This window comes from Terrapene carolina, unplaced genomic scaffold (genome assembly GCF_002925995.2).
Source record: "Terrapene carolina triunguis isolate 2854851 unplaced genomic scaffold, T_m_triunguis-2.0 Scaffold68, whole genome shotgun sequence".
Classification (NCBI taxonomy): domain Eukaryota; kingdom Metazoa; phylum Chordata; order Testudines; family Emydidae; genus Terrapene; species Terrapene triunguis.
The window spans coordinates 36,638,646-36,651,160 of record NW_020664419.1 but is presented as its reverse complement, the minus strand read 5'-3'; the positions used below and the strand labels follow the sequence as shown (position 1 = coordinate 36,651,160).

Sequence of the window (12,515 nt, the reverse complement as noted above, 5' to 3'; positions counted from 1 at the left end):
GCCGACACATACACGCAGTCCCGGCCAGGAGGGCTGGCAGGCTCCGTTGAAACAACCAGTCCACCACCGCAGAGCCTGTCATTCCTGGAGTTTAGAAGCATCATTTGCATCACAACACTAAACTCGCCCCCCGCCACAGTCTGCGTCCCAGGTTTAAAACATTCCCGCGAAAACAGTAATAAAGACAACGGTGTCCATTAACAAAACAGAACAGATTTTATTTTTTGGGAAGGGGGTGAAGGGGGTATGTAACTGGAGAGGATAGTCGACGACAACTGGGTAAAGAAACGGGGGCAAGTTCAGCTTCTGTGTCCACAAACTTAAAAGTCACTGGGTACCCTGCTCAGCCTTGAAACTGGCTTTCAAAGCCTCCCGTATGCACAGCGCGTCCCGCTGGGCTCTTCTAATCGCCCGGCTGTCTGGCTGGGCGTAATCAGCAGCCAGGCTATTTGCCTCAACCTCCCACCCCGACATAAAGGTCTCCCCCTTGCTCTCACACAGATTGTGGAGCACACAGCAAGCTGCAATAACGATGGGGATATTGGTTTCGCTGAGATCACAGCGAGTCAGTAAGCTTCTCCATCTCCCCTTGAGACGGCCAAAAGCACACTCCACCACCATTCTGCACTTGCTCAGCCGGTAGTTGAAGAGTTCTTGTGCAGTGTCCAGGGCCCCAGTATAGGGCTTCATGAGCCAGGGCATTAGCGGGTAGGCTGGGTCCCCGAGGATCACTGTAGGCATCTCCACATCCCCAACAGTTATCTTGTGGTCCGGGAAGTAAATGCCTTCCTGCAGCCGTCTAAACAGACCAGAGTTCCTGAACACGCGAGCGTCATGAACCTTGCCCGGCCATCCGACGTAGATGTTTGTAAACCGTCCCCGATGGTCCACCAGTGCTTGCAGCACCATTGAAAAGTAGCCCTTTCTATTGATGTACTGGCTGGCCTGGTGGCCCGGTCCCAGGACAGGGATGTGAGTCCCATCTATAGCCCCACCGCAGTTTGGGAATCCCATCGCAGCGAAGCCATCTATGATGGCCTGCGCGTTTCCCAGGGTCACTACCTTTGACAGCAGTACCTTGACGATTGCCTTGGCTACTTGCAGGACAACAACCCCCACGGTAGATTTGCCCACGCCAAAGTGGTTCGCGACTGACCGGTAGCTGTCCGGCGTTGCAAGCTTCCAGAGGGCTATGGCCACTCGCTTCTGGACAGTCAGGGCTGCTCGCATGCGGGTGTCATTGCGCTTCAGGGCAGGGGACAGCAACTCACAAAGTTTGAGGAAAGTCCCCTTCCGCATGCGAAAGTTTCGCAGCCACTGGGATTCATCCCAGACCTGAAGCACTATGCGGTCCCACCAGTCCGTGCTTGTTTCCCGGGCCCAGAATCGCCGTTCAACAAAATCCACATGCCCCATTGCCACCATGATGTCCTGGGCGCTGGGGCTCGTGGTTTCTGACAGCTCTGTGCTACTCTCCGACTTCAGGCCCTCACGGCGGTGCCGTAGCCTCCTCGCCTGATTTCTCTGCATCTGCCTCAGGGAAAGGTGTATGATAAGCTGCGAGGTGTTGAGAACGGCCACAATTGCAGCGATGGTCGCAGCGGGATCCATGATCGCAGTGCTGTGGCGTCCGCGCTGTCACTGATCAAAAAGTGCGCGAACTGATTTCCCGCCGGCGCTTTCAGGGAGGGAGGGAGGGAGGGCGGTAGTGACTGACGGATGACGACAGTTACCCAAAAGCACCCTCGCCACATTTTTTTACCCAGAAGGCATTGGCGGATCGACCCAGAATTCCAATGGGCGGCGGGGACTGCGGGAACTGTGGGATAGCTGCCCACAGTGCACTGCTTCCAATGTCGACGCTTTCCCTGGTAGTGTGGACTGACAAAGTCGAATTACTGTCCTTAGTGTAGACACATACGTTCGACTTTCTAATATCGATTGCACATATTCGATTTAACTAAAATCGAACTACTCTCGTAGTGTAGACATACCCTTAGTAGTATAATATTGTTTAAAATAGAAATTGTGTATAAAGGAAATTCTCTAAATCTCTTCAATATTATTTATATTGCAGTAGCAGTAGGCACTTAAGGATACAAGAAGACAACCTCAGGTTTGAAGAGCTTATGGAATGATTATGATAAATTTTACAAACTGTATTCTAAAAATGTTTTATTTTATGTTTAAAAACGTAACACGCTTGCAGTCACAGAACATGAAATGCAATTATTACAATAAGTGGTCAGGATCAGAGTATTGGATCCTTGGAAGTTTATCTTGATACATGTTCCCTGAATACAATTAATCTATAGATGAAACAGAACAATTCTTTACTCCAATTAAGTTAGTCATGTTAATCAATAATTCAGATAGCTTTATGTCTGACGAGTTATGCTTTTGAACCAGCACGGATAGGCTTAGTTATTAACAGTTCATTTGTATGAGCCTGATCATCACCTTTATGCAAAAATGATGCCATCTCTGGAATCTGAGAGAAATAGTTCTTTGCCAGGATATGTTTGTGCTTTATCCTGTGAATAAATACCATTTCATACGCCTGAAAGGTAAGAAAACCGAAATTTTATTAAATGCAATCAAAATTTCTTATCTATATGTTGCTATATATCCTGTATAGTATAAACACTGCACTAGTGAACTACAAACTGTTTAACAAACCAAACCATAACATTCAAATCCAGACATGTTACTTAATGCAGTAAGATACAGCAGAAGGTAGTCATCTTTTAAGGCCTCAGTCTGGAAGGTACTGAGTGCCTCCTGTGAAGTGATGACTGCCTTAAACGCCTATTAAAATCATTCAGCATCTCCCCAGACTAGGTCTCCCTATATTTCCTTATTATCTTTTGAGTAATGTGAATTTATTTTTTATTATTATTATTATTTTAAAATTTTGAAAATCAAGAGGAGACTGGCAATGCTTAAACTTGTGTTTTTCTAAGCTAATATGTAAGGGAACTGTACCTTAATTGGAATTGGACTGAAGCTTTTATAAATGCTCATCAGGGCATACCATTTAAAACCATTTTGTAGCATTTTATGCAGCCTTGGTTTTTATCCAGTGTTCTATTTCTAGAAGTTCAATCAATTACCCAACATTCTGCAAGGTAGAAATGTCTACAAAATACAGTACTATATTTAATTTGATACTAGAATAATTAGATTAAATACACAAAGGGCGCTGTGGGTTAATTGAAGCAGCACTGGAATTTCAGTTTTCAGACTGCAGTTCAATCCAGGAGTGTTGTTAATGAAATCACTTTCACAGACCTTACTACATTTCTGGTGATTAGCAACCCACACAATCATAAACAAATTAACTCTGACATGAAATGCAATGTTACTCTCTTACTCTCCCTACTCTCATCACTAGTAGCATGGATAGCTATTGGAAGGGAAATGTTTAAACTTTTAAAATTGAAATTAAGTAAAAAAAACATGAAAATATTTTGGGAGAGGTTAATTTTCATTTTAAACACAAACTTAAATTTGGGGCCTCAGCTAGTGGAGACTGTTCCTTTGTCTAATGACATCAAGATTGGTACAGTCAGGCCAGATATCCACACAATCAGAACTTTTGCCAAACAGAGGGCAAAAGGGATACTGCCAATTATAAAAACACCAATATGCACAAAGGAGTAATTGAGATTCCAGTTGCCTGAGCAGCCTTGTTGATTTAATTCAGGAATGAGGACTCAAGGAAGGAACTCAGAGATTCCAGTCTGAAACTTATTTTATCTTTTAAAAAGTAATGCCACTAAGTAGTGCCATATGCCACTAAGAATTGAACTGGCCACCAAACAGCCACTACATGGCAATGACCTTAGGACACTACCAACATAAACCAGTAGCCTAGAGACAAAAGACTGTAACCCATTTTACCTGATACATCTAGTTCTTAAGAAATCTCTTGAGCTTTGAAATACTAAATATTCCACTGTATTAAGTCTAGGTTCCTCAGAGTGGGACCTCTGCCAAGCTACTGCATCTTTAGATAGAGGACTTTTCTTTTGACAAAATATGTAACAGTTTCAAGGCAGTAGTTTCAAGGATTTCCTTAACAAATTATTTTAATTTAATTTATCTTTACTAACAGAGAATAGCAGATTTTGTGACATCATCAACTCAGAACAGCGCATAAGTTTTTACAGTCTAATTGCAGGTGATCATAAATCAAATAAGTGTCAGTGACACTTAAATGTCATCCTTTTGAAAAAGCAGATGTGGACAAGCTTACTAAGATATCAACAAAGGGGTAGTCATTATCATAGAATCATAGAATATCAGGGTTGGAAGGGACCTCAGGAGGTCATCTAGTCCAACCCCCTGCTCAAAGCAGGACCAATTCCCAACTAAATCATCCCAGCCAGGGCTTTGTCAAGCCAGGCCTTAAAAACCTCCAAGGAGGGAGATTCCACCACCTCCCTAGGTAATGCATTCCAGTGCTTCACCACCCTCCTAGTGAAACAGGGTTTCCTAATATCCAACCTAGACTTCCCCCCACTGCAACTTGAGACCATTGCTCCTTGTTCTGTCATCTGCCACCACTGAGAACAGCAGCGCTCCATCCTCTTTGGAACCCCCCTTCAGGTAGTTGAAAGCAGCTATCAAATCCCCCCTCATTCTTCTCTTCTGGAGACTAAACAATCCCAGTTCCCTCAGCCTCTCCTCATAAGTCATGTGCTCCAGCCCCCTAATCATTTTTGTTGCCCTCCACTGGACTCTTTCCAATTTTTCCACATCCTTCTTATAGTGTGGGGCCCAAAACTGGACACAGTACTCCAGATGAGGCCTCACCAAAGTTGAATAAAGGGGAACGATCACGTTCCTCGATCTGTTGGCAATGCCCCTACTTATACAGCCCAAAATGCCGTTAGCCTTCTTGGCAACAAGAGCACACTGTTGACTCATATCCAGCTTCTTGTCCACTGTGACCCCTAGGTCCTTTTCTGCAGAACTGCTACCTAGCCATTCGGTCCCTAGTCTGTAGCAGTGCATAGGATTCTTCCGTCCTAAGTGCAAGACTCTGCACTTGTCCTTGTTGAACCTCATCAGGTTTTTTTTGGCCCAATCCTCTAATTTGCCTAGGTCCCTCTGTATCCGATCCCTACCCTCCAGTGTATCTACCACGCCTCCCAGTTTAGTGTCATCTGCAAACTTGCTGAGAGTGCAGTCCACACCATCCTCCAGATCATTAATAAAGATATTAAACAAAACCGGCCCCAGAACCGACCCTTGGGGCACTCCGCTTGAAACCAGCTGCCAACTAGACATGGAGCCATTGATCACTACCCATTGAGCCCGATGATCTAGCCAGCTTTCTATACACCTTAGAGTCCATTCTTCTTTAACTTGGCGGCAAGAATACTGTGGGAGACCGTATCAAAAACTTTGCTAAAGTCAAGGAATAACACATCCACTGCTTTCCCCTCATCCACAGAGCCAGTTATCTCATCATAGAAGGCAATTAGGTTAGTCAGGCACGACTTCCCCTTGGTGAATCCATGCTGACTGTTCCTGATCACTTTCCTCTCCTCTAAGTGTTTCATAATTGATTCCTTGAGGACCTGCTCCATGATTTTTCCAGGGACTGAGGTGAGGCTGACTGGCCTGTAGTTCCCCGGATCCTCCTTCTTCCCTTTTTTAAAGATGGGCACTACATTAGCCTTTTTCCAGTCATCCGGGACCTCCCCTGATCGCCATGAGTTTTCAAAGATGATGGCCAATGGCTCCCCAATCACATCCGCCAACTCCTTTAGCACCCTCGGATGCAGCGCATCCGGCCCCATGGATTTGTGCTCATCCAGTTTTTCTAAATAGTCCCGAACCACTTCTTTCTCCACGGAGGGCTGGTCACCTCCTCCCCATACTGTGCTGCCCAGTCCAGCAGTCTGGGAGCTGACCTTGTTTGTGAAGACAGAGGCAAAAAAAGCATTGAGTACATTAGCTTTTTCCACATCCTCTGTCACTAGGTTGCCTCCCTCATTCAGTAAGGGGCCCACACTTTCCTTGACTTTCTTCTTGTTGCTAACATACCTGAAGAAACCCTACTTGTTACTCTTAACATCTCTTGCTAGCTGCAACTCCAAGTGCGATTTGGCCTTCCTGATTTCACTCTTGCATGCCTGAGCGATATTTTTATACTCCTCCCTGGTCATTTGTCCAATCTTCCACTTCTTGTAAGCTTCTTTTTTGTGTTTAAGATCAGCAAGGATTTCACTGTTATATATACAGGACTATTTTTATGAAGCAGTTATAATGGGCCAACTGAGATGCAGAGGATCTAAGTGCAAAATTTTAGTCACAAGGTTCTAATAAAATGCAAAATATACAAAGAAAAATTGCATTAGTTCCATTTTACCTCTTGAAGGTTATGCAGCTTGAGATGTGCTTTTGCCTCATCTTTAGTGAGGAGGACTGTGTTCCATGGAGACCATTCACAGTGCTTATCCCATCTGACCATAACCAAATCATGGAGATCATCCCAGGCACTAAGAGCTGACTGACAACCCCAAATGTTCTCCACCATGTACTGTAGATCTTTTTGCTGTAATTGAAAGCAGGTTGAGAAGAATAAAGCATGCTTAATTCTACCAGCAAGTCACCTTACCTATCCACCACTTAGGAAATGTTTTGAATTAGAATTATTTTGTGTACATGCCACAGAATAATTTTGGGTAGAGGAGGGTGAACATTTCAGTCATCTAGCCCACCCTACTACACTATGGGGTGGCAGGATTGATTTAATTTGTCTTAGATCATCCCTAAAAATCAGATTTTAATTTATTCTGGATTATTTCTGCTGATGGCAATTCTATATCTTCTATTGACAGGTTGCTTAATTGCTTATAATTTTAAAGTTTCTTATATTTAATCTACATTGTCCCTGCTCCTGTGTATGCTGATCCCTACTTGTTTGGTCCTTGCTTATTAATAAATAACTGATTCTTGTCCTTTATCAGCTTCCTTTATATTTGTATTTTAGAGTTCATAATTAGTTTAAATTTAATAAGTAAGTTATGGTGCCGTTCTATGTTACTGAAGTCAAATTCAGCATGCAGCCAGAATAACCTGGGCTGGAGGATTGGGAGGGGGCAAACCCAAGTAACTCAGGATGCACAATATCAAGAGGCTCATCCCCTGGATAAGCATGACAGGTTTTGCACTTCACCCTTCCCACCCCTCTGCTTCTGTCCTACAAAGAGTTAATTATTGTGTAGTGATATTGTTACTCATTCTCTCCATGGGATTGTGACATCCTGTGGTGGTGCTGCAGGATTTAAAAATAGCTAGTGTTTGGCTGGTTTGTACTGTAAGTTCTTTATATACAGGCCTTACATCTGATATTTCCCCCTGTAAAGTCATGATTCACCTATACTTATTTCACTTTTTCATTTATTACTAGTCATCTGAAATCACTACTAATTCTTTTTAAATAGTCTGTGAAGCAAAAAGTGGTTTGGGGCCATAGTTAATGTTGAACTTTGGCAAGCTTTTCTATAATACTCCATCACCAAGTGTTCTCTGCATTGGAGTAATGGAAAAATGAAGGAAAGATTTAGTCAAAAAGATTCTTTACTAGGCCAACGGACTTTGAGATAAGGCTTCTTCCATACCAAGCATGAAGTAGGTCCTTTTCCCCTTCTCCCAAAAAGAAATCTCTTGACTTTAATTAAATAATGGCATTTACATGTTAACAAATCAGATTCCTCACAGGGGGGGTGACTGGAATCATTCCAAGTCAATACTCTTGCAAAATGTCACATCCTATACTCTCATGCATCTTGCTTCCAAATCCAGAACCTGGTCCTGCTCCCACTGAGACCTTTGACTTGGGGGAAAAACAAACGGGTTCTTTGAATGTGTTGGGCTTAGAACCTTTTTGCCTCTGTTGTGCTAAGGTTGTGTACCCTACTTCCCACACTACTGAGCCTCATTAAAGCTGGTCCCACAGACCCCATTTTCTTTAGCCTTCCTAAGGTTGGTCTCATCTCCACCTTCACTTTCAAAATACGTTTCCTCCATTTCATAGCAAGTCCTTGAGTTATTACTGTACTTTCTGTTGAAAGTCAGACACTAGCAACAAGACATATCAGCAAGCATCCATTCCAAGCAGTAGCTTCTTTTGATGCCACATTGCACACCAAAAATGCTGCCTGAACTTGCTGTCATCTTAGTGCCATCTCTCACCATATTTATATGAGGTCCTTGCAAGTAATTTAGATTGGCAATAGTGCTTGGCTCTTCTACCTTATCAGATTAAAAAAATTCTGCTACAGATAAGTTCTGTCCTTCAAAAGAGGGGTATTTGACGTTGAAGAAAAATCATTCTGGTTATGGTGGAAAAGTTTGATCTGACAGGATGGTTTTGCTGTATTTCCTAAAGGTGGTCAGACTATGAATTAATCTATATCTTCTCTAGAAGTCCATTCCACAGCTGGGTCCCCTCGACAGATTGCTTTGACCTCTACTCTGAAATGCTTTGTGATTTTAATTGTCCCAAAGAAGTGCAACTGCCTTGGTGGCTCACAGATGGAAATTCAATCTTGAATGTAGTTAGGACCTAACCTATTAATTGCTTTGAAGATTAAGATCAAGGCCTTAAACTGGCAGTGGAAGTTGACTGAAACTTAACCAGAATGATTTTTCAGATTGGAGGAACTTTGAGGTGTTCATGGTGGCTGAAACCATGGAAGAAATGGTCAGCCACATTTTGTACCAGCTAGAACTCTTTCCACTGGTTTAGAATTAAGCTTCAGAAACAACAATGTATAGAAATCAGGTCTCAAGGTGACAAATGCATCGATCACCTTGCCCAGGTCCTTGTCCAGTAGGAAGGGTTGAAGTTTCTTATCAAGCTGGCAACGAAAGAGAAGTGTAGTGCTTTTTAGTTTCTAAAATAAATAGGATGCTCTCATCCATCCTGGCATTAGAGGGAGAGAAGCTGGTGTTTTTTCCTCCTCCTCAGTCCCCTTTGGAAATTTGGAGTGCTTCTGGAGATTCCTCTGGCTAATTATATTTGTTCAGGTAATAAGACTCATTGTTACCCTCACCATCTCCTTGATCCATGTTCAGAATACTAAACAAACCTGGGTGGCAGCTGCATAAATAGTACTAGAGGAAGCACAGACTCCATATCCACAGATGCTACTGTGAAGTTCTCAAGGCTGGGCTGCCATCACTAGCTGAGGTGAGCTCCTTGCTGTCAGTCATTAAAAAGGAAGTAATGAGTGGGGGCATTTAGTGGCCACCAGTATTCCAGGCAGAGGTAGGCATGTACCTGCCTGTTATTGCTTGTCAGCCCAAGACTTTAGCTGGGGAAATTCCACCAGTCACATGCATGAAGCAGAGATCCAAGAGTGAGAATTTGTCATAGGGCTTGGAGAACAGCCAAATTTTAAGGCAAGCAGTAATTTAGTGCCAATACAAAGAATAAAAATCTCTTTTTAGTATTCTTAAACAGGAAAAGTACTTAATCTATTTACTTGTATAATATTTCTTAACATAGGCATGGATAATAGTAGAAGCCTAATCCTCTTCTATTATAGCTTTTTTGGTAAAGCACTACAATAAGGTATGAAATATGTTTTACACACTGAAAATAGTCAGAAAGTGTGCTTCTATTGTTGATACTGTCGTTTCTTAGTGCCAAACCCCTGAGAAAATTCTGCTAATCTTGGGCTTTTGGATTACTTTAGATAAACTGTGCTTTGAGAGTACCTAATAATTTAAATACTGACAACTAAGATTTTTTTTTAAAAAAAGGTTAAGTGTGTGTGAATGAGGAGGTTGTTCCAAATGTTAACATGTTCATTGATTAATCACATAATTGCCAAGGATTATAGAAGATACTAAATAGTTTAGAAAAGTGAAACTAACTTTAGTAAATCTTAATTCTAACAAATACTTGCAAAATAAAATAAAAAAATCCAGAAACCTCTAGATACAAATCTTCTACTAACTGTAAGATTGAAGGCTCAAAACTGGACTTCTCTGCTTTTTCCTTACCCAAGAACTCAATAGAAGACTTTAGTAATTTTAATAAAATAAATAATACTTTGTATTTCTATAACAGCTTCCATCCGAGGATCTCAAAGTGCTTAACAAATATTAATACTCAGAACACCATTACAAATTATCGTTATTTTATATATGATACAGTGGCATAGTAAGGTTAAGTGACTTTCTTGGCATCACAGAGGCAGTCTGTTGCAGAGCTAAGAATAAATTCAGATCACCTGACTCCTGGTCCTGTTCTTATTATTTCCTGTTTTTATTATTTTACAATCACTGTTGAAAGTCTAACCATACTTTAAGATAGTAAGAGTGTTTCTTTGGTTCAAGAAAAAACCATTTGTTCCATATCGTAGGGAGAAATGTATGTAGTTTTTGGTTATCACTGTCTAAAATTAGAACTACCACCCTATGTAACAACTTAGACCAGTTGCTGTTAGTATCAGTGATATATACACAGAAACAGGAAAAAATGGTGCTCAACACAAACACATTAATATTCACTATCAACACTATTCTTTCACACAGTACCTGAACTACATAAGCGATTTTAGCATCATCCTGGTAATCAGCTTCAGATTTTCTGAGATTTTTTAGCATAAGCTTGTATTTCAAAAAGGCTTCTCGACGCCGGGCCTCATTATCGAGCTTGCAACAACGGCGACACCTGCCAACAGTGCGTGAATTAGCAGGCACAGAGAATTCAGTAGAGGGCAAGTAACTTTTGCAACCACGACAGAAGTAAATGTTTTTATAAAGCTTTAATGGATCTGGTGGAACCTGCAGAAGGATGATAAGAAAGATGCTCTAATATATATATATATATATATATATATATATATATATATATAAACTGAATGTCTTCCTATTAAATGAGTGAGGTTTTAACATTACCAAGAACATATAATGCCTTACAGTACACAATACACCTATTGGCTAATTTTGCTAAGGTTTTACACGCAACTTGATGGCATTTCTCTGTCTGTACATAGTGCAATAACTTTTGAATGCTGCATTCGATCAATTCCCAAGTCTCAGGGAACGTTCTAGACATCACTGGCCAATATCCTATTGATTTGGTGGAGAATCAGAAAACCTAAATGGGAAAAACAGGGGACACATGGAGACCTGCCACCTGATTATCCCAGTCACGGCTTCATTGTCTATAGATCAAAAAACTGATTGATGCCACCCATTAACACCTTCCAGCAACACCTCGATCTCATTTCTGCCTATCCTCTCAATATTTTAAAGTGTTGACACCTTGAACGACTTATCTCATAGACAAAAAGATTAATAAGAGGAAGAGAACAATCGGGGGCACTGGACAATGCATGTGTACACATGGCCACTGGCATGGGGGTGGGGGGGAGAGAAAGGGGAACCCTGGTATAGAAGAGAGGAGGGAAAGGGAAGACACAGAACCCTTGATGGGGTAGAGACTGGGGAATCCTGGCATGTGGCAGAGGACAGAATGAAGAGCACATCGAGCCCCAGGCATGAGAAGGTGAAGTTGCAGGGAGTCCCTGAAATAGATGGAGATGGGAGAGTGGCATAAAGGAGCTTGTTGGGTGGAATGGAGGAATGCAAGGAGCCTTTGGAGTTTGCAATAAGCTCGGCCCACACAAGCGACTAAGTGTGCAACACTTAATATTAAACATGCCTTTAAGTTTCAAAAGCCAGCAATACTTATCTGAAATTTTTAAAAATCAGTTTAGCTTTTTTTAAACATCTTTTGCTCTTATTGTATTTATTAAAAATATTTAAAGAACAAAACAACTGATTTTGTAGGACTAGATTAAGACCTCAGCTATTATGGTCCAAAGCAGAGGTGGGAAAACTTTTTGGCCTGAGGACTACATCTGGGTGGAGAAATTGTATGCAGGGCCATGAATATAGGGTTTGCGCAGGGGTTTGGGAGGGAGTGCCGGGTGCAGGAGGGGGCTCAGGGCAGGGGGTTGGGGTGCAGGAGGGTACAGGGTGTGGCAGGGAGCTCAGGGCAGGGGGTTGGGGTGCAGGAGGGGTGCGTCAGGGGGCTCAAGGCAGGGGTTATGGGGCTCAGGGCAGGGGGTTGCTTTGCGGGGTGCAGGACGGGTTCAGGGTGCGGGCTCCGGCCCGAAGCTGCTTACCTTGAGTGGCTCTGGGGTGGCAATGGCACACAGCGGGGTTAAGGCTCCCTGCCTGCCATGGCCCTGCGCCACTCCCAGAAGTGGCTAGCATGTATGGCAGTGGCTCCTGGGGATGGGGTGGGGCGGGGCAGGCGGCTCTGCTGCGTGCTGCCCTCGCCTGCGGGTACCACCCCCAAAGCTCCCATTGGCCGCGGTTTCCCGTTCCCAGCCAATGGGAGCTGCGGGGGTCGGTGCCTGCAGGCGAGGGCAGCGCACGGAGCCCTCTGCCCCCCTCCCCCTCCCAGGGCCGCAGGGATGTGGTGCCGGCCGTTCTGGGAGTGGGGCCAGGGCAGGCAGGAAGCCTGCTTTAAC

At 43.1% G+C, this 12,515-nt stretch overlaps 1 protein-coding gene across 1 annotated transcript in view; it reads right to left on the bottom strand.

Moving 5' to 3' along the window:
- Positions 1 to 2,324: 2,324 nt before the first annotated feature.
- The window catches only part of IQUB (IQ motif and ubiquitin domain containing), a 51,092-nt gene continuing 40,901 nt past the window's right edge, over positions 2,325 to 12,515 (bottom strand). Inside the window, exons 10-12 of the mRNA XM_026648921.1 lie at positions 10,567 to 10,815; positions 6,383 to 6,568; positions 2,325 to 2,560 (exon numbers count right to left, since the gene is read on the bottom strand). Of these exons, the coding sequence (XP_026504706.1) occupies positions 2,393 to 2,560; positions 6,383 to 6,568; positions 10,567 to 10,815 (603 nt within the window). The 3' untranslated portion in view covers positions 2,325 to 2,392. The remainder of the gene's footprint in view (positions 2,561 to 6,382; positions 6,569 to 10,566; positions 10,816 to 12,515) is intronic.